Source organism: Lates calcarifer, linkage group LG7_1 (genome assembly GCF_001640805.2).
Source record: "Lates calcarifer isolate ASB-BC8 linkage group LG7_1, TLL_Latcal_v3, whole genome shotgun sequence".
Taxonomy (NCBI): Eukaryota; Metazoa; Chordata; class Actinopteri; family Centropomidae; genus Lates; species Lates calcarifer.
This window is the reverse complement of record NC_066839.1, coordinates 9,440,904-9,465,817: the sequence shown is the minus strand read 5'-3', so window position 1 is coordinate 9,465,817 and position 24,914 is coordinate 9,440,904. Positions and strand designations below refer to the sequence as shown.

Here is a 24,914-nt window from a genome sequence, read left to right as displayed (position 1 = left end):
CAGCACCACACAGTGAACCTTGTAGTGCCTCCAGGCCAGGATACACATCGTCCTCACCGGGCTCAGCAGCCACGACATACTGGCGTTGGGACGACTGCACAGAGAGATTCAGACATGAAACCGCATTTCCAAACAGTAGCAAAAAAAAAAGCACCTTGGAGATGACTGTGACAGTTGAAATAAGAAATACTGAAGGAGGTTGAAGTGTCACCTGAAGTTTAACCAGAGTGATGTTGAAGTGAAAGTGCTGAAAAGAGTCTTAGGTTCAAGCACTAAAAGTGGTTGAAGTGTCAGCTGAAGTGTAGCTGATAGCTTAAGCCAAAATAACAGTTAAAAAGTAAGTCATGAAAACAGAAATGTCATTCAGAGTAAAAGATGATTCACATCCACTTTAACACACTGAGGTGCTAGCAACATTGTCCAAACGTAGTACGTGGATTTTAGTTTATTTCAAATTGCTAAAACAGACAAATAATAAATATTGCACACATTTCAACAGATATATAAATACACAAATTCATCATAAAAACAGGCAAGTTTAGTGCAAACAATAACTCTGTAACTGGTGAAACACAGAATCACAAACAAAGACCGCAACACAACTGAGGTCAAGCACAGGCAAAATTTGGGGATAATGGACACTGCAAACAATGCCATCTGATATGGAGACAGGGCCAGAGTTTTCAAAATCAACCCTGACCTGTTTTACTACTCCGCTCAAGTGCACTTTATTGTATTTCCATCCTGACATTATCTGTAGGTTAATGTAAGACAATAGAGTCTGTGACTTGGTTTGTATCGAGCTGGAGAGACAAGTCATGCCAACACTGACAACAGACCTCTGTGGTCAGTTATCATGATGATGCATGCATACTGACATATAATTCTACATTTAGGAGGAAACAGTAATAACCTCTAAGTACTTGTTGCATTTGAGGACTTTTTAATCAGTCAAATGATATTTGCAAATAATTTGTTTTATTCTCCCATGAGGATTTTATCGTTGTGACACAGTGCAGTGACATGAGGAAAGAATTTACACAAAATACTGATGAAGCATAGGGCATTCTGAGAGAATCTGCTGAACTGTGCTTGTACCATCCATGTGTTTATTATTCTTTAAAAAAATGTGTTTAATAAAAATATTTTCAAATTATTTGCAAATACTGTTTGACCCGAGTCTGGCTTGGTTGCTTTGATGGGAGAGGTTAAACATTACAGTTTAACCAAACCCTCCAGAAAGCTTATTCATTGTTTTATTAGTTGTCTAATTTGGAAGTCATCTTGTTCTGTGTCTCATTGAATTTCATTAGGAAAATAGACATCTTTATTTTTTGTTTCTTCATTATTATTCTTGAAATGTGCAAAGACTGCAAGAGCTATAACAGCGAAAAATGGTAACACTTCAGCTCTTCTCACCCACATTTAGCATTTAAAAGCTGCATATAAAGATTTCATTGAATATAATATGACACTATAATGTAGCTGTATGCAGACAGAAGTGATAGCTGTAAAAGGTAAGGTAAAATATGTCTTCACAGAAGTTATGGCTGACAAATGCTGTTTGTTCTTTAACACTTAAAATATCCTTGTATGTAATTAAATATATCATAGTGTGTGATACAGTAAATCCATTTATTAAATGTTTATATGGTGCTTATAAATGCTGTATACAGGTGGTTAAAGCAAAGTGTTACCAAAAATATTGTTCATTTATTCCCTATTAACAGAAAATCAATAGCAGACATTGTAGCAGTAATAATGGGAGATCTTACAGCATCACTTGAAATGAATATTCATGCAATCGTCTGACCACTAACCCAACACTCTGATTCAGCTTCATAAATAAATAAATAAATTAAAAGCGGCATAAACAGATAAAGAAACATTCACTGTCATGTGATGCTGCTTGAAGACGTACTACAGTAAGTCTTTGTGGCATGTGATTGCTGTTTAGTCAGTTCAAGGATGAGGTCTAGATATTGAGCATGAGATCTGTTAGGCTTGCTGCAGGTTGGATAGAGGATTAGAGTGTTAGTGTTTCTCATGACTTTTGGGGGGTGGAGGGTATTTTGGGTAGTTTCTGCCTCTCTCCTCTGAGCTAAGGTGGACGGTGGCGAGCTGTACAGGAAGATCAGAATGTATCAGAGAGGAGAAATAATGCAATCGGACCTCTCTCACAGCGACTTTCTCTGAGACTTGAGGGAGATTCCTCGTCCTCCCTCCATGTCTCCCCCTTCCCATTCCTGGAACCCATCTGGCTAGCCACCCGCCCACCCCACCCCTAGTCCTCCCAGCAGCCCTTCAGGCTCCCAGCAGTTTCTTGACAAGGTAGCCCGGCATGCTGTAGAGGAAGAGGCCCAGCATGATGAGCAGCAGCAGGGCCAGCACGATCTTGATGATCAGCCACTTGTAGCGGTTGCACACCAGGTAGCGGATGGCTTTCAGCGGGCTCAGGAACCACAGGAAGGTGGTGTCTGGGCGACTGGAGGGGAGGGATGGAGGTTTTAGAGGAGGAAAGTGACAAATTTGGTGAAGAGGGTGACCATGCAGGGTGAACGGAGGAAGGGGAGATAGAAGTGGGATGAAACACGGGAGAAGTAAAACAGAGAGAGAAAGCTGGCATTAGTGGTTAGTACGTCATGTTGCATTTGTTAGTATTATCTCTAACACAGCATGCTCACAGTCCACATTTGCATAAATGTAAAGATCACATCACACAGTAAAAGCTTCACATTAAAAACATGTGCACAGTGGAAATGTTGATAAAATGGATGGATGATTGACCAACAGTACTGAGGGAATCAATCTTTTCACTGTCAATAATTTATAAAGATATTTTGGCAATACTTTATTTACGGGTCCATAAATTCCAATTCCTCATAATCTCTTGAAAGGTTTTCTGGAAAGAACCATATAATTTGGTGCTAATTACAGGTAAATACACAGTCATCATGTGTCATGCACTTCAGGTTGTTTCTAAATGCTATGGTAGATACAACCATGATATTTTTATATAGAGGATAGCTGCACATGTAAAAATATGAAACTCAAACATGAATCATAACTGATTGAAGTAACTAAAATAACTTTGTCTCTATTTATTCAGAATATGATATGAAACATAAGAAACCTGGCTGATCATGTTCCAGTATGATTCTAATATTATTCAGCTTTTAATGAGGTGCAGATACACCATGCACTACCAAACTTAAACTGATTTAAACAAACTGATTTAAACAAATGACATTTCTAACTTTTTAAAAAATTTATATAAATAAATAAATAAATATTTAGTTATTTAGTTATTTATTTTAGGCTTATACAATTTACAGCAGACATTAATGAAACAACATAAAGATATTGGACTAATGCTGCATACATATAACCATCAACCTTGCATCACATCTATCCTCAGATTGTTTTCTATAACATTTTATATGGTGTCACACAGTATTTAGAATGATGTCTGGTTATCAGTGAAGACAGCACAACCTGCAAAATGTCACAGAAATGCTATTTTCTTGTGACTTGGTTAAGTGTTCCTTTTCTGTTTTGTGTTCATGGAAACAATAAGGACTAATATAGAGACAAAATGTCACTGATATAGACATGTAAGGACCATTTATGTAAGACACACTGGGAATCTGAAATTAATCAAGAAATCTTTCTGCCTAGCTCGGCAAAATCTAAAAACAGCCTTGCATTTTGTCCATACCGCACAGTCGGTCAGTTATCAGATGTGTAATGGCAAATTGTGGCAAAAGACACTGGCGAGACAAGACACAAAAGAGACTTTTCTACTGCTAAGACAGCAGAGGAGAGACAGAAGAGGAGTAAAAGAAGACAAAGAAATTTGGCAGCACAGAGGAGAGGGCGCTACAGGTAAGACAGGAGAATCCAGGAAGCGAGGGGTTAAATAGAGAAGCAGAGACAGCGAGGAGGAGGGGGCGGAGGCTACCAGCGCGTCAGGCCCCCAGCATCTTCTTGACCAGGTAGCCAGGGATTGAGTAGAGGAAGAGGCCCAGCATTAGCAGCAGTAGCATCAGCCCCAGGGCCTTGAGGATCAGCCAACGGTAGTTGTGCCAGATGAAGTAACGAATGGACTTCAGGGGGCTCAGAAACCACATTAGACTGGTGTCCGGGCGACTTTTCGCAGGGAGAGGGGAGGAAAAGGAGGGGAAGGAATGCAGATGGAGGCAAAAATCAGGGAGAAGGGTAAGAAGAAGAGGAGTCACACACACACACAGAAAGGGGGGAAGGGACGAGGGGAGGGAAGAGACAGAGGGAGACAGTTGAAGAGATGGTAGGAGGAGAAACGAGTGTGAAAGTGTAACAGTGGCCTTTTGACAGTGCAGAAAGCAGCACCACGGTCAAACCAGAGCAAATCTCAACTGAAATTACATCAAATCTCACCTGGTGGTGATTTCGGTTCAATTTTCTGACACACTGCTTTTTGCACTGTAAGAATGATTTGCCTGAACAGAAGATTTAAGGGACATTTGCTCATGTTTGCGCCTTATTCAGATCAACACAACCATCCTCAGCTTTTAATTGTAGAAGTAACACATATGTAGCTGTGTGAGTGTTTGTGAGAGATTGAATCTATGTATATCTTAAATAAATATAAAATGTCAGCATCTTACTTTGGTTTCTCCAGTGGATCCGGCTCATTTCGTCCCAACCCTACAGGACTTTTCTCTGCTTCTTCTGCCGTCACCAGGTGAAGCTCAGCCTCAACTTTGCCCTGCAGTGACATTGATAACATATTAAATTAAAGACACCCTGTGCAGTTTTTTCTTACTACTACTCCATACTTACCTTTTTTCTTGGCACAGAGGACATTCATAGCTGCATTTCTGACTTTTGACCAATTAAACTGACTTAAAGACTCCTTTATCACAGATTCAGGCTTTAGTGTGGACACGACTTATGAACCATTAAACCAAAAAGGTGATTTTTCCTCCACAGATTTTTGAATTTGAAGAATTTTGATAAAACAAGAGGGCTAGAGGTATTCAGTATTTTTCAAGAAACAAGGGGCAAAAACAGGAGAAAAAAACAAAAGATATAATTTTCAGTAAGCAGTTGTGATTTTATTCACGCTGCTGTGCTCAGTATTTCACGAGCGTCTTACCGTGAGCTCCATCTCATCGTTTTCATCACGGGCAACAAACGGCCACCAGCCTTTCACCCTCTTTTGTTTGAAGATGGAAATGGTGGGAAGCTCCTGCTCGTTCCGGATCATGTCGAGGGAGCACTGCTTGGCTGTCTTGGCGCCGCGGGGGAACCGGTTTAGATCCAGCTCAATTGCACCTGGAAGTATTAATCAAAGCAGTCAGGTAATAAGGGAAGTGATGCTCTTGGTAAAACAAATGGAAAGTTCTGCTGAAAACAAGCAACAAAAGAGAGGGAAGGTGCAAAACATATCAGAATCCAACCAGCTTCCGTCAGTCCTCACCCAGAAAGTCATCAGCCGAGAAGTGGTCGGCGTCCCACACCTGCAGCGTGAGGCGAGGAGGGATCTTGTATTCGGTCTCATCCCAGGAGAACATGGACTCTTTCTTTCGAGATGACAATCTTCTCCTCGGCCATGAGATAATCAAAGGGGAAGACGAAGCGCCAGTTGAAGTTGCCCTCGCCAGTCAAGGAGTGATAGTGCACATCTGTGTCCTGCTTGTCCTCCTGCTGCCCTTTCAGCCACCTGTGGGAAGGTCACAGGCAAGGTAAGGGTCACCGGACTGTGGGTGACCTTTGGAATCATGGTGTGGTAAGATGAGTGAAGAGATTTAATTGTTTAGTCATGCACTTATAAAGTCTAATATGTGGGAAAACTGCAGTTGTCTGTCAGTTGCTGTGTATTAATTTGGTTGATTTAACAAGGAGCATAGGAAATATATCAGTCTGCTAACAAGAGAGATGATGCTAATAGGTCAAAATCACAAATGCACCATGTGACTCCCCAACAGCAAATCAGATTAATATATATATATATATACATATGTGTGTGTGTATGTGTGTGTGTGATATTAAGATAAAGGTAATTGAGCAGGACATAAAAATCTGATTTGATGTTGGATCTTCATGCTGTTTTCAAAGCCATGCACACACCAAGCTTGCAGAAATGCCATTAGTGAAATTTATCCAAACATTTCCTTAAAAAAACAAAAAATGGTTCATCTTTAGTGTCTAGATGCAGATAGCAGGTTAGTCTGTGCCGGATGGAGATCAGTTGAGTGAGGCTGGCTTTCGTTGGTCAGGAGGAGCACAGAGGGAATCTGCACTCTCAGGTTCTCAAAACGCAACATTAAAAACATGATAATGTAACCTGACAGCTTGAAACATCTTGATAAATACTGGAAAAATGTGAAGGAATGTGCTATGATTTGGTAACTGAGATGCACTCGTATACATCAGTAAGAAAACACTGGGAAGTTTTAGCTCAGCTGCAAAATGACACAATGTCACTCAAACACGCCTGAGCTGATGGTACCTAACGACTGAATCATCACTACTGTATCACAACATTGGATCCATCTGAAACAACCCCTGCTGTTTACTGTTATGTTAGGACATCTGGTTCGGCCTCTACGATCTACAGCACAGAACAAAAGTGATCATGATTTCTAAAATACTCCTGTCATCCTCTGGGTGTTTAGGGTTGTTTGAGGATGCCGCCCCGTTTGTTACAGTAAAGTTCCCAAGGCGACACATCCGTGGGTGACACCACGTCAGCTGAGGGAGAAGTGAGTCTGGTTAAATAATGCAGGAGTTAGGAGGCTCTGCAAAATCCCAACACCAATAACGAACGAAAAACGATCCAATATTCAGGCTGCTGAATGACAATGTTGTTAAAAACATTGGAGCTCTGTCAGACAGGCATGCGTATTGTTTGCATATACACCGATCAGCCACAACATTAAAACCACTAATACTATGTAGGTCCCCCTCATGTCACCAAAACAGCTCTGACCTGTCAGGGCATGGACACGGGTCCTCTGAGGGTGTCCTGTGGTGTATGACATTGGACAGAGGATCTTTGGGTGCTGTGAGTTACAGAGTGGGGCCTCCATGAATCTGGCTTGTTCCAGGCACATCCCACAGATGCTTTATCAGACTGGGATCTGGGGAGTTTGGAGGCCAGGTCAACACCTTGGGCTCTTTGTCATGTTCATCGAGACATTTCTGAGCAGTTAGTGAGGAGTGGTGGGAGACCCCTGCCATTGGGGAGTGACGTTGCAACTGTGTTTAGGTGGGTGGTACGTGTCAAAGTAACATCCAGATGGATGTCAGGACCCAAGGTTCCCCAGCAGATCATTGCATTGTACTGAGACAATGCAATGAGACCACCTGTCAGTGGTTTTAATGTTGTGGCTGATCAGTGTACAGCATACTTACATGCAAAAAGTTTTTTTTTAATTAAAAATATCTGAAAAGTCTTTCTTTACAGTAATGCCCAGTAGCAACTGCAGTGCAGGACCAAACCACACAGATTATTTAGTACCATTTATTACAGGTGCTCTAATTGATATTTTAATATTAACAGTGGATCAAATGACTGTGATGTGAAAAGCGGCTGCTCGTAATGACAAAGCCACAGAGAAAACTCAGTTGCTCTGTGAGGCTTTGATGTTTAACTACTTATTTTGGTTTGACAGCCTGTTCACTCTCACCGCTCTCGTCTGTGTCCTTTTTGTCAAGAAAGCTTTTTTTTAAAAAATCAGATGAAAGCTACCTGTCCCAACGCCAAACAGCAAACAGACAAAGTTAGCACCTAGCTTCTGAACACAGTGGAGCACCTGAAGAAGCAGAGAACTGGAAGGGAGTAAAAGTAGAGTGGATATTGGACATGTCTCATGGCTAACAATATCAGCCATGTTGATGTATCAGATGGGATGCTGTATGACTGTTTTAGTGATGGTTCTCACTAGTGATTTCTTGAGATCTGACAGATCTATTATCATACTGAACAATGTGGTTCGGTCCTCACTGTACAATTTTTTCATTTATCATTAGTTTACAGCGTGCTGAGGGGAGAGTTTGTAAACAAGCGAGGTTGCGTGCTGGATGAGGAGCTAAAACAGGAAGTGGAAGGGGTGATAAAGAATTGATTGAAGGGCTTCAGGTGGAGGAAAGAAGGGTAGTTGTACGAGCCATGCGATGGGATCGTGTGTTTACCCCCTGACATAGATGTCAGACATCTTCTCTCCTGTCATGAAAGCATCGTCCTCTAGAATTACGTCATCAGTGTTCCAAATAACAACACGAAGCTCAAAGCTAGACATCCAGCAGAGCATTGACCAGAGAAGAGAGAGAGGACGACAGACACACAGGAGACACACCACAAACACAAAGACAGAACGACACAAACACGCACACAGAAAAAATGGAAACAAAACAAAACAAAAAAAATGATTAACTGCAAAAAAAAAATCCACACACAGCTCACACCCACGGGACGAGGCTTGGTCGCCGCATCCCGCTGTACCTACCCCCTGACAAATATGTCACTGGACTTTTCCCCAGTGAAGTAATCATCGTCCTCCAGTATTACTTCGTCTGTATTCCAAATAATCACCCTGAGCTCATATCTGGTAAGGGGGGGAGGAAGGAACACATACACACACATAGTTGGACTTATATTTGGCAGTAAATAGAGAGCTAACTAGTCAAACAGACTCACCATAAGTTAACCTGGGGATAAAATTACTAATTCTGTTGGAAAAAAAAAAAAAACTACAGAATTTAGACACTTTGCAATGCAATAAACAAATTTTCCATTTAAGACACATTAGATTAATGCTTTTTTCTCATTGTCATTCAAATTTCTATCTTCCTAATTTGCTCCAGTCAGGGTGTACCTCTTTGGTTTCCGTGGTGATATGTCAATCGCGGGTCCAGGAGCAGGCATGTCCATAGGAAACATATCCACCCACATCTCAATACGGCCCTTTGGACACAAAGACAAAACAACAGAGTTTAACTGTTGTTTTCATCTGTTTTATGACTGTGGATGAGAGCATCTCTCTCCTACCTGTTCGATTCCAGGCTTGTCGGGGTTCAGCAGGGGTCTGGTCTCCACGTGCTCGGGGACGAGCTTGCAGCCCACTCTGGGGATCTCCTCCCAGTGGTTCAGCACCGTCAGAGCCAAATGCTCCTCAGTCTGCTTCTTCAGACCTGGGAGATCGATACAAATAGAGGAAGAGAAGAAGAGAAACAGAAAGCAAAACATCTAAACGCTTGGAATCAAAATAAAACAGTATCATCAGATTTGTTTTTATTTTAGTTATAGTCCTGTCTCAATGCAAACCAAACAAATAACAGAGTTTCTAGGACTAATGCCAATATCTGATGAGCTTTACATTGACGATAGGATCAATGCATATAATGAATGCACATAAAACATGTTGGTCATTGCAGCAGAAAACCTAGTATGGATGTTAGAAGTTTGTGGTATGATAAAAATCTTTTAACAGAGAAATGTGTGCAGTCCTGTTTTTTACTCTGTGACACTGAGTTGGATGAAAACATTTTTTATTACGTCAAAGCACAAAGGAATGTTTTTTTTGTTTTCGCAGCAAAACAGGGAAGGACAGAATTTTTTGCCACAAAAAACAGCAAAGATTAAGTGAAAGATGGCATGGCATGAAGCCTTCACAATGATGGCGGCAGCAAATTTGTCAGCATCTTGGTTGGGGATCAACACAAAAGACTCAAACAGTGACATTTAAAATCCTCTGCGTGGGACCTTTAATCAGCCTTACGGCCTTAGGAGAAAAAAACAGCAGTACCATTCTCATCTTCAATCTCTGTTGGTCCCAGGAAGATTCGACTCGCCACCTTCACTTTTCCTCCGGGCCCATAATGAGGTCCATCAATCTTGCCGTCCTTACAGAGCTTAGCCAGGATCTGGCTGGGTTTCATAGGGTCTCGCCAAACATTGTATCCATGGCTAACATTAAGAGATAACAAAGAGGTTACTGGAAAAAATAACCATCATACTCATATGTGTAATAATCCAAAGCAAATTTCGAGGCTCGATTGAATTGTTTTATTTTTGTATCTTTGCATTTGCAGTAAAAAAAAAGACAAAGACACACTGATGCTCACAGAGAGTAGTTGGATGAAATGCCACAGGTGGCTCTGTATTTGCTGTAGAAACGATTCTCCAGGTCAATTTTTGTCTCTCCGATCAGGTCGTCAGTGCCAACCAGGTCCCAGTCGTACACAGACACCGTGAGCATAGACTCCATGGGGAACGTGGCCTCGATGTCAAATGATCTGAACACAGAGGAGTAGTGGAATGAGTGGTGGGTGGACAGAAATGAGTGTGGGAAATAAAAGGTAAGTTAAGATTAAGGAAACAGTTTCAAAATACTGCTGAGCAAAAAATCTGTGCAAACAAAATCTGAGGAGAGGTTTAGCGTTCTCTTGACTTACTTGCCAAATACAGGATTGAGCTGTTTGGAGATGTAGTTCTCTTTGTCTTTAATCTCTGACTTGCCCAGCTTGATGACAACATATGGATCAGCCTTACCATTGATATCAGCAGGATGGAGATCTGTAGCCTGAGGTGGAAAACAGAATAAAACAGAACACCGCAGAGAGAATATTTATTTGATTCTCTTTATTAGGATACGTTTTACATTTTTTATCTGTTGTAAATGTTCAAATGGTGAGAAGGTCACTCACCCTGACCACATAGACACGGACAAGGACGTTGATTGGATCATTATGTGGGATGCTCTGGAACATGCCCATATTGGGATCAAATCCTGCCTCTCTGGTGATCTCCTCAGACAGAGGTAACTTGTACATACATAGGGATCCCTGGGTCAGAGGAGAACAGCAGGTTATAATATAATAATAATATATATATAATAAATATAATATAATAACATGCTCACTGTCAGCTCTTGTGTGCAGGCATGTGCTTGTTTTTACACTGCGTTTTCCCACCTTGAATCTGCCAACAATCCTGTCGTCATCCAGAGCATGTTCGTCATCGTCCCCGGCTTTTCCTCTGTACAGGTTGAAAGTGTGAAGCCAGTCTTCAAAGTTGCCATACTCACTCTCTAGCTCCTTGTTGTACACCTACATGTGATATCAAATACATTAAGTGTGAGAATGTGTGCGTGCTGGGTTAATTTTCTGTCAAAGTACGAATGTTACCGATATTCACCATCAGCTCGTCCACTTTCGCTTTAACCGGTTGTTTCTCAGCGCCGTCTGCAGCCTGACTCTTCTTCTTGTCCTTGGAGCTCTTCTTCTCTTTGATCTTTTCTTTTGTCTTGGAGCCTTTCAGAAGAAGGTCATCGGGTTTGATATCTGATTGGGCGGGTGAGTGAAGGTGGAGGTGGACAAAGTGGGGTTGGAGTCATGAAGAGGGGAGACAGGGTTGCACACAACACGACACGTGTCACGCAACATGAAAGCTGACAGGTCTGTTTATGAGGAGAATAAGTTTCCCTGAAATCATGTTGTCAAATAATCAAGAACTCTAAAACTCTTTGACTTTTGCAGCCTGGTGTTCAGTTAGGAAAATAAGGAAATGTTTTAAGATAGATAACCCTGTCAAACCGAGGTTTATAACATATGTAGTTTAAATCTTACACACAAACCAATGTCGACCATCTTCTCAATTGTTTACATCCTTTACCAAATTTTGACATTGAATTTCACAGTAATGTTTATTCCTATGCTACAAGTACTGCCTTGAAAGACATTTTATAGTCCATGGACTTCAGTCTTACAGTAATAACTTATGCTTTTATGTAATTAAAGCATATGTAAGCATGTTAGTGCAGATGTAGATTCTGCATCCGCCAACTTTCATGTGCAATGAAGAGCTGGAAGGTGATGCTAATGTGGGAAAATGGTCACGAATATGATAAATGTTGTAGTCCACTTAGGACATGGATAAAGGATGGATCTGTGGGATGATGGAGATGAATGTGCGAGGCCTCTGCATGCTCTGTGCTAGGACTCACATTTCAAGTTGCATCCAAAATCACTATCTCATTCACATGGATTTGTTAACAGAAAATAGTTTTCATGCAGTCGACACTACTTTTTTCATCCATCAACGGAAAAAGTGTAAGTAGTAAACAGGGAGTGATTTCAGACTCAGCCATAAGACTCCCAAAGAGCACACTTCCTCGACTGATATTAGTTGAACCCATAACAAATTTCTCTGTTATCTCAGGCAGTGCAACTGACATAATATTACTGCATTTCTTTCACCCTGAGGCCCATCAAGTCAAAATACTTAACAACAACTAAGAATCTTTCTTCAAGCAATCCTAAGAAACAAACACAATCATCACTTAAAATCATATACTGGTGACATATTCCTTTAAAAGGAATCAAAGCAGCAGACGTTGAGAAGTGCCGGTGGGCAGCCTGTCTGACTTGGTGGAGTGCAATACCTGCTGTCTCTGCTGCTATCTCCAGGTCCTCTCTCTCCTCTGCCTCAGCCTGAGCTGCCTCCTGGGCTCTGAGAGTCTGGAAAACCAGGCGAGAAAAGCCCCGATTTCATGAGTAAGGGAAATCCAGTGAGGTCAACAAAACAAAACACACACGCGTAGATGAGACCAGAATGGACAAACCTCCTTCAGTGTCTCTATTGAAGCAAAATATTTGGACCACCAGTCCAGCACGCTCTCGTCTGTCTCATCTTCTTCCTCGACTCCTCCCTTCTTTTTCTTCTTCTTCTTCTTTTTCTCTTTGTCACTCTCCTCCTCTGTCTGTTAACAAAGTTCAGACACTACAGTGACTCCCAGTAGCTTCAGTTCTTATTCTTATTCGTAAATGAGACACCAGTTAGCTTAAGCACATATTTTCATTGCCAAATTTCTATAGAAGCGATTACTCACCATGTCAACTTTTACAACAGCATCAGACATCTATGATAGGGGGCATTACATAAAACAACACAAGGGTTAATACACACGATGGGTGACGCAAGTAGGAGCAGCACATGTAAAGAGGCAGGTATAAAGGACTGGACATAAAGCAGTGCGGCTACTATCACAGTTTACATATATAAACACGTAGCACACTATAGAAATGACCAGGCAATGCTCTACTGTTCGTGATCTTAAAGACAAGCTTACAGCATCCAGCTTCACAACTGTGTCCATCTTTCGGATTGAAGTATCGGAGTCCATGTTGACGATGATGTCACCTGCAGGGCGAGAGAGGGTGCGGGAGGAAAGGCTGGGTGAGGAGCGAGGCTGGGAGCCGCCATTAGTAAGGACCATGTAGCCATTCATTAGCTTAGCTGGAGTAAGGCCAGGAGGGTAATGACGGCAAGCAGGCAGGAGGACAGGACAGGACAGGACAGGACACCCAGGACGTGCAAGAGAAGGAAAAGATAACAGGTGGAGGGAGGACAGAGGCAGGGGAAGTGGAGAAGCAAGCAGAGAAATCAGCAAAGTTAATAAAGAATAAAAATCCACTCTTTAAGTGACCAGAGAGCTGGATCAGAAGTACTTAAATGTAATTCTTAAAGTTTGTTTTAACCTTCTTTGACGTAGAGTATCTCTAAGCCTCCCTAAGTCCCATCCAGCTGGCATTTTGAAAAGGTTAAAACAAAGTCTAAGAGCCTACAGGTCTTATTCAGAATGAGAGAATGCTCAGAATTGACAAAGAAATGAACCAAAAAATCAGCATGTTTCAAAAGAACTTGCTGTTCATACATTCACGGTTTGTATTTGTTTACAGGAAAAAGTCTGACTTAGCGATAAGGAAGATGACGAATTGCTCGATGCATTGGCAAAAAATAACAATGATTCTCAGTGTGTTTCTAAGATAAATTACGACAAAAACTATAATACTGTAACTGCTAACACATTTATAAAGTTGCTAGATTTTCCTCTGAAACACAGAGCCTCTCAAAACACACTTACAAAATGCCACAGTTAATACAGAAGGCCCCTGTCATCAACTATTGAAAATGTGTTTGTTTCTCCCAAAACAAATTCAGGAGAAAGAGACACTCCAGCTGTTGATAAAAGCAAAAGAATCTCATCATGTCCTTGGAAACAAAAATATAGCGCTACTCCAAACACACACACTCTCTCACACATAATACCACAGTTATTACACTCTTGCTGACTACTGAGTACATTCTCTCAGCTTCTCAGCACCTGCAGTGGCCCAGTTGTTGGAAGTCTTGTCTGGAGTGCTGTAGATAAAACGTCTCAGGCTGGAGACAGCGTGGGACCCAACCAGGATGTAGCGGCCAAACGCTCTACAGTCCACCACCCGGATGTTGAGAGGAGGGTGCAGGAGCTCGTTTTCTGGAAGGTCCTGAGGACAAAGACAGAAAATGAGACTAATTTTAGGTCAAGTTTCATGCTTGTTACAAGGACGTGGATTCAATATCTAAGATACAACTTTGTAACAGGCTAAACATCAAGTGGGCAGTTGTACTCACCACCTCAAACCATTTAACCAGAGTGCTGAAGTTGGGGTTTTTCTTGTAATTCTGGATGAGCGCAGACTGAACACCTTTTCCTGCGCACTCTATATCCACACGTGGCCGATCCACCTGAGCCAGGTTAATCCTCTTCAGGTCCCTTAAACCCCAGAACAAAACCTGAACCAGAGAAAAGCAGCAGTCCAGTGAGGAGAGAGGATCTTCAGAGATGAAAACGTAGAGCTGGCGGTTAAAATCTCACCTCAATGCGGTAGCGGCTCAGGACGGGCCGGATGCCCAACGGCACAGGAAGAATGGGCCCACGCTCAGAGTCTGTTGGCCCCTCAAGGGGAGGAAGATCAGCCCTGCCTCCTTGACCAATCTATTTAGGGAAGAGTGAGGGGAAGTAAACCTGACAGTATCTGGTTGCAACACTTCTGAGATTTATGTATTATGATGCAGTATGTACACCAAACCAAATTTCTTTCCCACAGTCCTAATATTTATATTAATTCTTTCTTTGCTTTACATGACGATTTTGAAGAAGAAAGTAAAAGTTAATGTCACGGTGGAAGAGGATAAAGACAGCTACTGCAGTACACACAGATGACAAAAGTAGTCACTGAGTAAGACGTTGTGGAATGAAAAGAGAGAATGAAAGAGCACCTTTATTTGGGGAACAGCAAAGTTATGGACAGCGATCAGAGCTCGCCTAATCTCCTCCGAATCGAAAGGAATCTGTAGGCAGCAGGAGGAGGCAGAGGAAGGAGAAAAAAACAGGGGAAATGGATATTTTAAAGGAGAAAGGAGGAAGAATGAACATGTTAGTGGATGGAAAGGGGGGAAAGAGGATGGCAGCAAAGGAAATGAGTGGAATTGGTAATGTAACGGGACAAGTGGAAATGTGTATTGAGAATAAATAACATGTAAAGAGGAGAATGAAAGGATGCAGGCGGAGAGATAAAGGAAGTGAACAAGCAAGTGCAAGAAACAAGTTATAAATGGAAAGAAAAACACAGCTTGCAAGACACAGAGAAAGAAGAGTGCTATTTTTGATATTTCCTCAGTGGTCTTTTGTGCATACTTTATCTATGTGGTTCATTCTCTTTTCTATTAAAACCAACATATAAAGCAGTGACATGCAAACTCTTGAGAGGAAGGCCCAATGGAGTAGCATGTGTGTGTCTGCATGTATATGTATGTGTGTTTATATGCACATTCTCGCGTATTTTACCTGCAGCAGCTCAAAGGCAGCCAGCAGTTCCCCAGCAGTGCAGTTCCCTCTGTAAATCTGGTAGTACTCCAGCTGTGGTGGGAACCTCGGGGGGCCGTAGTGCTCGTCACACATCTTGATGGTGGGCTTCGCGAACGTCCGACCTATGAACTCTGCCTTGCCCTGAACACAGCATTGTTGACATCAGGGAGTTGAGACAGTCGGGGGGTCAAGGGAAGGGATTAGACAGGGAGTGAGGGAGGTGCAATTTCCATGGCAGGCCACATGGTGTCAGTGTTGGTCAAAGTGGTAGCAGGTTACAAAAAAGTGCAATTTACAAAGGAAACAGAAAAATCTAGTCTAACTAACAAACTAACAAGCACGTTGAGTGAATATTACAGTGTAATAATGCAAAAAAAGAGGTGCTCTTGTCAAACAGTGATGATGTCTGTAAGCATTTTCTAATGAACTTTCTACACCTATGTTTGCACCCACTGTTACTGCTACAGTTTTCCCTGCAACTGCACCAGCTGTTCTTATAAATGAAAAAGGAAAAGTATTAAATTCTTCCAAAATGTTTCTAGAACCAATCAGCAGCTACAGTATATGAGGCAAACAATTCATGCAACAACAGCCACAACTTCTAATTCATACAGGCCTTAAATATTAATGGTTTCACACTCTGTTTAGCCAGCAGGACAGCACGAGCAAGGTCAGAGTTAATGTGAAGGACAGGATGGATGAGAGAGACGAGGGTGGACAGACAATCAGACCAGACGTGAGGGGTGGAGAAGCAAAGCACCTTTAGTTTTATTGGCACAAACTAACTCCTTTCAAACTGTTTAACAAGCGGTTCCTCTACGATGCATCTGTTTATTCACATATAACAGGATCCTACCACAGTGTCCTGGTCGTAGATTTCAACTACAATGATTGGTGGGTCGTCTCTTAGCTCGCTGGCCTCCCCGAACAGCTCCACATCAGTCAAACACCAGCAGCTGGTCCCACGTAGGGCACAGAGTCTCGCTCAGGACCTGAACACCACATGCATCAACTCAGCTTTGACGTGATCGATACAAACACTCATTCAGCTGCTGTTCACAGTCAAACACACAGAATTTAAACATATACTGTACAAAGTCCTGTTTTACCTCAGTAACCTGGCTGTGAGTGGAAAAGAAGACCCGAGCGAAGGGATCTGAAAGCCCACTGCTGTCAGCAGCAAACAGACTCCGGGCCTGGTACATGTGTGCTCTCAGCTGAAACACCTGCTTCACTGTCGGACAAACACACACACACACACACACGCAATCGTCACATTAACTGACAATCAATCCGCTCTGTGAGGAATCTTATACTGAAGTTAGAAAAAAGAACCACAGAGTAGGAGCGATAAATAGAAGTCAAACGTCTGCTTCTGGGTGACTTTGTTTGTGTTTGGCCTGTAATTGATTTCAGTGTTTAAACTTAATAGTAAATCAAGAGAAAACCTAATGCAGAGCTTGATGATGAATAGAGGAATCAATTATAGTAAAGTAAAAGTAAAAGTATCCGCAAAACTTTACACTACAGTGCAGGTAACTTAAACAAATCATCCACTCAGAGTTTACCATCAGTGGCAGCTACAGTATTAGGAGTGAGTGAGGATGAGGTGTTTACAGAACTTACTGTTGTAGACGAGGCTGACAGGAGGGACAGACTGAAGACCAGGGCCCATTTTAGCAGCTTTAATCTCTTCGAAACCATTGGGCAGACCGTTGAGGAAGTCCTTTCTTTGCTTGTTGAGGCCCAGCCACAGATACAACTCCAGTTTAGCCTGAACAGTCCAACCTGCAGGACCAAACCCCTTCTTACCGGGCAGCTGGGGATACAGAAAGGAGAGGGACAGAGTAATTATGAAGAGTTTCTTGCAATAAAAGGAATCCACTGTTGGCAATTTCACTGAATCCCTTACACAGCACTGTTTCCTCTCTCTTACCACAAGTCAATCAGTAACCATCTGAGACAATGTTACAACAAGCCCCAATCCATAAATATTAATATTGCCATTGATTTTCAGCCTCCTCTCTTGGCAGCTGTCACAGATTTACAGGCCTATTCACCATAATACTCATCAGCACTTTGTGACTGTTCACCCATATTGACCTCTCACAGTGAGCTCAGCAGCAAAGTCTAACTTTAGCTAACATGGTTTCAATTTTAACTGTTAATGAGAATCATGAGTGGTCTCTATCAAGTGTTTTTTAACGTGACAAGCTGACAAAGGTTGAGTGAGAAAGGAGCAGGAAGAGTGGATCATACCTTGACGAAGACAGCTTTGACTTTACCACAGTCTTTTCCAGTTTCCTCATCCACTATGGAGTACAGGATGTCTTTTGAGGGAATCCGAGCGTAAGCGATGCGCTTGTTGTTGCTCATCATCCAGATGAAAACATCCGGGATGCTGTGCTGTGGCTGGACAAGACAAATATGCAGAGGCGTTCTTGTTAATCCCAGTGCCTTTTCCCACCACAGTGTAGATAAATGTTGATTCTGCACTGATTCAGTGTAGTGCACAGTCTATATTCTGAGTCTGTACCTCGTCAGCGAGGAAGCGAAGCCTCTGCAGGAAGTTCTGCGCCAGCTTCAGTTTGTCTCTGACTGTGTTTTTCTTCACCTGAGTCCGAATCTGCTTGGCCTGCTGGCCCATGCTGTCCTGCAGGACGACAGATCAGTGATGATGAAACTTAGGGGCACTTTACACACACTGTACAAGTGGAATTTCTTCAAAATATGGTTCAAAGCAACTCTTTTAAAACTATGCTGAGATAAGTGACTCTGCAGTACCTTGCTAATTACTAATTTCTATATAATGGAGTCTAGACATCTGTGACTTTACCTACGAGTTCAGTGCTGTCATTAATCTTTTTTTAAGTTTGTGTTCTCCTGCAAGACTTTTACTCTCCATTACAATAATTTGCGCATAACCTGACACACAGTGATGTAGTAACCAATATAGGCTTTCTTTATTTTTTTGGTGTGCACACTTCTCAAGCATTACTGCCGCATATACCTGTTCAAACACTGGATGTTATTCATATCATAGCCTTCTCTTTTTCAGTCAACATTAACTCACAGCTCACAGTGCTGTTGTTTTCTTACAGAACTCTTTGCACACTTGGCTGTTGCCTTATCTTCCTGAAGTAAATTTAAACTGAATATAAACATGAATCAGAGGGAATGTGAATTCTGGGAATGAAGATTTATTCAACAGAGTGAAAAAAGTATTAAAGAAATGAATTTCCTTGCGTGGCCTTTGCATGGACTCCAAGACGGTGAGATTAGTGACTGAACAGCAGCAGAATTTATGTCATAAATCACAGCTTCAGCTTCTCCTCTGCTGCTCACAGCACTGGCTGTCTTTCCTGTTTAAGAAAAACAAATCGTACCATCTCTCTCATGCAGGACTTGAGCCGTTCTCGATCCAATTTGGTTCTGCCTGCCTGGTTCACGTCCTTGTTAGCCAGAGTCACAAACCGACTGGAAACGACCAGAAAAGACAGAGCATAAAACACTTATATGGCTTGACTCGATATATAAATACAGTCCGTATTTTGTATTATATTATTCTTCTGTAATATAAAACGTAACACATTTTGTCACTTGTCATTTTACAAAGCAGTGAACAACTATAAGAATTTCACAGAAAAAGCACAAAAAGAGAGGACAAAAAGACACTGCTGGTTTCTTTCACCATGACAACCATAATGACTGTTTGAGAGATGCTTCAGCTGCTGCCTTCAGGAGCTTCTGGGGGGTTGATGAAGATTGCAGAGGGCAGCTAGCGATCTTTAGCGTGAGAAGTTCTTTTTAAAGCATTCAATACAAAACTGGCTATTAAGTACAACCCCACAGCTCTTTTACAATTCTCTCTATGAGGAGAAGCTCTCTGTATCAGTGCTGACCACTGAGTCTCAGTGTTGGTTATGATAGAAGACCATGACAAATGAATATTATTATGCAGCTTGCCTGCAGCCAACGCTGAGCTCCTCCAGCACTCCCCTGAGTCTGCGCTCTGGAAAGGCCTTCTCTGTCTTAATCACCTCCTGAACATCATTCAAACCCTCCTCCTGTAGGGACACAAAAAATACTGGAACATACTGTATCTTTGACTAATGTAACTTTTTTTTCTTTATTCTTGCCTAAAAAGTCGTATTTTTATTTTATGATGGGTGTTTTATCATATGTTTGGTCTATTATTGATCATCTTAGTGATTTGTATCCTTTATCATCAATCACTTATTGACGCTACATCCCATCCAGCCACCTGACATGTGCACACTGAGAAGACAGATGCGTACTGACCAGCTTATCAGCGATCTTATCCATCATATTGGAGTTGTAGAGTCGCCTTCTTTGGTCCTGCCACCAGCTCTTGATGTAGACACATGGCTTCTTTTCAAAATAAGGAAGATGGAAATAATTTCTGTAACATACAAAAAAAATTACTAGGTCCACAGTCTGAAATCCTAATTATCACTCATTAAACTAAATGTTCAGTTTATAAACTAAATATGTAATGGACTGTGCAACTGCTTTTTTAATTTGGGTGATTATTACCAGTCAAATGCTCCTGGCTGTTGACAATTGTACAATTTCTGATAATTGTAAAGCACTTCACAATCAGTTATAAAGGGCTGGTCTTGGTTTTTATTATACTGAAAATAAATAAGCAACACTTCATTTCCTAAACACCCTAAACCTTGCCCTTGTGATCTTTCATCACCTGTCGGTGATGACGGGCTTCATGGACGGAGTGGAGGAGACAGAGACCAGGTCCCCGTCCTCATCTGCCTCATCCTCACTGGAGTTCTGGATGAGCTCGCTCTCCTCCTCCTCGTTCTCTCCGTCTTTCTTCTTCTTCTTCGCCGACGAGGGCTTGCTTACACCATCGATCTGGTTGCCATAGTTACCTGTTACACGTCAGAGCACTCCAGGTTGTTAAGTCAGGCGTACACGGTCACATTTCACTGTTACGCTGTAAACTTGTAGAGTGGAGGTCAATGTTAACAAGGTGAGGAGAAAAAGGTTTAGTCACCTATCGTGATTTCAAAACTTATCGCTTTGTCACCGATCTTCCTGTCGATCATGGTGGCCTCCAGGAAGGATCCAAAGAGAAAGAACTCTTCTATTTTCCCTGTGACGCTCTGATGCAGTGAGGGGAAGAGCAGTAAAGAAAAAGTGGAACATTTTATTGGAGCCAAGTGCATCTTTTTATTATCTGCGTCTATGGAACAATAACTGCAGGAGCTCGTATTTATAATTCACCATACACATAAAACCCACCTGTGTCTTCTTTGAATTACTGAGCCACTTTAGTTTATACATTAAAGTTGGCGGTGCACTAATCTCCACCATATTTTTATTCATTCATGTGGTTGATATTAAAATATAAAATACTGATCATTACCTTCTTAAAATTAAGCACTATTTGCAGCAGTCAATCAAATTGCTTCATAGAGTTTGGCCCTAAATCCAGTACATCTGGTGGCTGGACACAGTTTGAATGACACACCGGTATACTAATACAAAACCTGGCACAGATGCTGCATATGAATGTCCATGTGGAAATGTCCATACAGGCTGGAATAAATAGAACCCAAATCTTAACAAATTTACAGTATGAGTCAGATGAGGACTCTCCTCCAAACAGACAGGAAGTCGCTTCTTATTCAAAGACGGGAGGTACTGTAGATTTCCATTCTCTCAAAATAACTATTTTAGCTATAACCATGCAAATTATTACACTAAGTAAATGAAATATCTCCTCCCAAATTTGTTTACATTTAGGGAAATCCCAGAAGAAATGAGTCAAGACTCTAACTTGATTTGATTGGAAGCCTGGTCTTTGAAAAATAAATGCAATGCAGGACCTTAATCTGTACTATCTGAAGTCCGTAACGGAAGTGTATTTGATTCCTGGCCCAAACTGGGATTTGACAAATTTGACAACCACATATTGACAACAACCAGCTCGCAACATTACCATTTCCACTAGCAATTTGTTTTCTGTTACACCTCGGAGGTCGGTTATTAGCATCCTTTCCTCTTCGGGAGATTAAGATGACAAATGCACTTCTGGAGTGAATGATCCAAAACCATCGGCATCTCTATTTTACATTAAAATAATTAATGAAGCAAAACCTAAGTTTAATATTTAGCGGGGAGATAAATGAGCCAATTTACAGTATTTCTTTGCTTGGTATTATTTTCTCAAATTAGTAATCTGTCTCTTCTTCAAAGAAAAAAGTACTTGGCAGCTGGTAACAGACTCAAGCTGGCATTAATGACTGAGGAACCACAGGGGAGACATTTACACCCAAACAGCCAAGAGGCTGAATGGCTGGTAAACTTGCTTGGAGCACCACATCTGATGTTTCTGATTTCCCTGGTGAGCTGTTAACGACTAACAACGGTGGATCGTAGCATCACACTGTTTTTTGTGGGGTCAGAAGAGGTCAAACCGCTCTGTGTTCTCATTGATCTCAGGTCAAGCTAACAGCTTTTCTTTGACTTTGCTATAAAGAATTCCATCACATGAAATCACATCCTCAAACAGATTCACATACACACAAAAACACTAACCAAAACCCCAGTGAAGAGGTTTTGGCAGTCAGGTCTTCTCACCTCTGAGATATTGGAGACAGACTCCACCTGAACCTCAGTGGAGCTGATGATCTCAGGTGAAGTGGTGTCCAGGATCTCCACAGTGATGGACAACAGGAGACGGGCTCTGAAGGACACACCTTCTCCAAGTCCATCATTCAGATCCTGGTGCTCGTCCATCAGAGTGTACTGACGAGTGGAGCCGTACATGTTGACCCAGGCTGGGCCCAGGGTCGGCAGGAACCCTGGAGATGGTTAAAAAAACAAAGGACAAGAAATACTCATAGGAGATCATGTGGTAATAATATGAGTCGATATCTTTATCCAAACCATTAAAAACTGGTTCCCAAATCTTGCTGAACTTTTCAACAGAGCCAGTTCTACCAACACAAGTGAGGGAGTAATCATCCAGCCACAGCAAATTTTCAATTCATCAAGATAAACAACTGTGCTGTTGTTTCAATGCATTTTGCAGAAATTTCTGGTAAACCCCACATTGTAGGCATTTCTATGTGTGAGTATTTTTCTCCAGGAATCATCCAAACAAACATCTGTGACTTTGCTGTCGAACTGTTCACATAGAAAATCATTTTACACGTTATTTAACATTTTGCTGTTTTACACATACGGCTAACCACATCTGATGGCGTCTCATTGTGTGACTAATTCCCAGAGTTTTTCCTCAGTGTATCATGCAGTTTGGTCTAACACATGCTAATGTATGTATTGATTGGAAGTCAATTTGAATGGCACTCACTAAATTCATACAGCCATTAGCAGAGGGTCAGGCAGGTCATGTGGCTCGATTCACAATCTGCCTCAGTTAATTACTACATACAGTAAAATATGAACTAGTTAGTCTGGCTAATTAATGTACCTGACAGCTAGTCAATGCTAATAATAATAATAATAACTGCTCACATGCTGCCCTGTGTGTTCAGACCTACCTTTATCACCATCATTTGATATCTTGCGTAGGTCGATAAAGTGGGTCCCTATGGCAACATCATTGACCTTATCCGAGTCTCCGTATCTGGACCTTCAGCCGTTTGCAGAGCGGAGGGAACAGCTCAGTGAAGACGACTTGCTCGTTCCAGATTGGCTCATAACTGCTCTTCTGGACTGAAGTCTTCCCCTGGAGGCACATGAAGAAGTAACACTGAACTCACAGAGCTGGAAAGCATAAATACATTGGTTGATATCTGCACTTAAGTATTATCGAATGCACCGTATGTAGTAATTATCTAGAGTAATAACAGCTGCTAGAAACTAAAATAGAACAGCAGAGAGCAGGACGAGGAGGGAGTTACCTTCTGCCCAGCAAACTGCACTTGAACGTAGGGGTCCACCAGGTCTCTGTTCTCTCCTATGAAGGCCTTTTTCACATTAGCCATGATGCTGGTGTTCATTTTAGGCAGTCCCTCAGCACGGTAGATCTTCACATAAAACCTCGCCCACTGCCTCTCTGCAGGGATGCCCTCTGGGAGCAGGAGGTTCCTGGAAGACAGACGACAGAACAACATCTCACTGTGATTGCATTTAAGAAGACTTAAGTTTGTGGAAAAAGCTTCCACTCTGTGGTTATTGAAACAATATGTTTAAAGTCTGGCGTGTGAGTTTAGCAACCAGATTTCTTATTACACAGCATTCGGCATTAATTATTTATCAGTATCTTCCACTGTATGCCAGTCAAATTACATTTTTGTTGTTTGCAATTCAATCTGATCATTAACAGCTCATTACCCCTCTATCTCGTCTTCATCAGTCTCGTTGGCCTTGTGTGGCGTCTTGATGTTGTCGCCCTTTCCAACCACAGCAATGTCACACTTTATATATCCTTTGCATCCGGCTGTGATGTCATCAGGATCAGACAGGATGGCCCACTTGTGGTAGAACTGGTGCTCTGGGATGGATGTCAATCAATCAACAAACGTTGTTGAAATAGATAGTGGTGCAGCGGTTTCAGTGCAAATGCACACGTCATTAGCAGTTGTTATATTCTGATCAACAGCTTGTAGTTTACCAGGCTGAGAGTAAACAGTCCCAACATCCATCTTGAAGGTTCCCACCAAGGTCCCACTCCGAAGAAGGTTTTTAGAGTGAATCACCTAATTAAACAGAATTGAGTATTAACATAAAATTCAAACTCTGGAGCAATCATTCTGTTGGAAACTGCACTAAACACATAAACATGTGAGCGCTATGGGAGGACAGATGGCTATTCACTTAATGTTAAACATGGGGGTTGCATAATTTCTTCAACATTTTACATTAAACATAAGCAGTGACTCTCTTAGATCATTAATTAACCTAATTAATTCAATTACTGACATATCTTTGTATTGCTTTAAATTCCAAAGGGCAATAATATCTTCCCTTCCCTGTACCACAAAGTATGAAAGTTTTATTTTATTTTCAGTTCTGTTGTCTGCAGCTAAATATTTTAAAATCTCACCTAAAGTATAAATATGAAATTTGAATAATGGAACACTCACAAAGAGGGAGAAAATGTGGTGATAGTTTGTTCAGCTGCACCGCAGTGTGTACGTTTACTTACAGAGAGCTTGATGATCTTGTCAAACATAACATCAGGAGGGACATGGAAGTCAAAGACGAAATACTGCAGGGAGTGGA

The 24,914-nt window shown here is 41.6% G+C and overlaps 1 protein-coding gene across 1 annotated transcript in view; it reads right to left on the bottom strand.

The window, feature by feature from the left end:
* Window positions 1-5: 5 nt before the first annotated feature.
* otofa (otoferlin a) overlaps window positions 6-24,914 on the bottom strand; it is a 74,537-nt gene continuing 49,628 nt past the window's right edge. Inside the window, 40 exon segments of the mRNA XM_018676022.2 lie at window positions 6-2,485; window positions 4,647-4,747; window positions 5,138-5,316; window positions 5,462-5,567; window positions 5,569-5,704; window positions 8,493-8,591; window positions 8,862-8,950; window positions 9,035-9,177; window positions 9,792-9,952; window positions 10,111-10,281; window positions 10,441-10,568; window positions 10,693-10,830; window positions 10,960-11,094; window positions 11,183-11,328; window positions 12,429-12,504; window positions 12,609-12,746; window positions 12,876-12,905; window positions 13,116-13,282; window positions 14,151-14,313; window positions 14,441-14,602; window positions 14,685-14,804; window positions 15,657-15,818; window positions 16,534-16,617; window positions 16,619-16,669; window positions 16,787-16,911; window positions 17,304-17,496; window positions 17,937-18,089; window positions 18,214-18,330; window positions 19,064-19,154; window positions 19,644-19,744; window positions 19,980-20,100; window positions 20,401-20,587; window positions 20,713-20,821; window positions 22,302-22,525; window positions 23,228-23,306; window positions 23,308-23,415; window positions 23,591-23,777; window positions 24,024-24,183; window positions 24,304-24,388; window positions 24,838-24,900. Of these exon segments, the coding sequence (XP_018531538.1) occupies window positions 2,305-2,485; window positions 4,647-4,747; window positions 5,138-5,316; window positions 5,462-5,567; window positions 5,569-5,704; window positions 8,493-8,591; window positions 8,862-8,950; window positions 9,035-9,177; window positions 9,792-9,952; window positions 10,111-10,281; window positions 10,441-10,568; window positions 10,693-10,830; window positions 10,960-11,094; window positions 11,183-11,328; window positions 12,429-12,504; window positions 12,609-12,746; window positions 12,876-12,905; window positions 13,116-13,282; window positions 14,151-14,313; window positions 14,441-14,602; window positions 14,685-14,804; window positions 15,657-15,818; window positions 16,534-16,617; window positions 16,619-16,669; window positions 16,787-16,911; window positions 17,304-17,496; window positions 17,937-18,089; window positions 18,214-18,330; window positions 19,064-19,154; window positions 19,644-19,744; window positions 19,980-20,100; window positions 20,401-20,587; window positions 20,713-20,821; window positions 22,302-22,525; window positions 23,228-23,306; window positions 23,308-23,415; window positions 23,591-23,777; window positions 24,024-24,183; window positions 24,304-24,388; window positions 24,838-24,900 (5,169 nt within the window). The 3' untranslated portion in view covers window positions 6-2,304.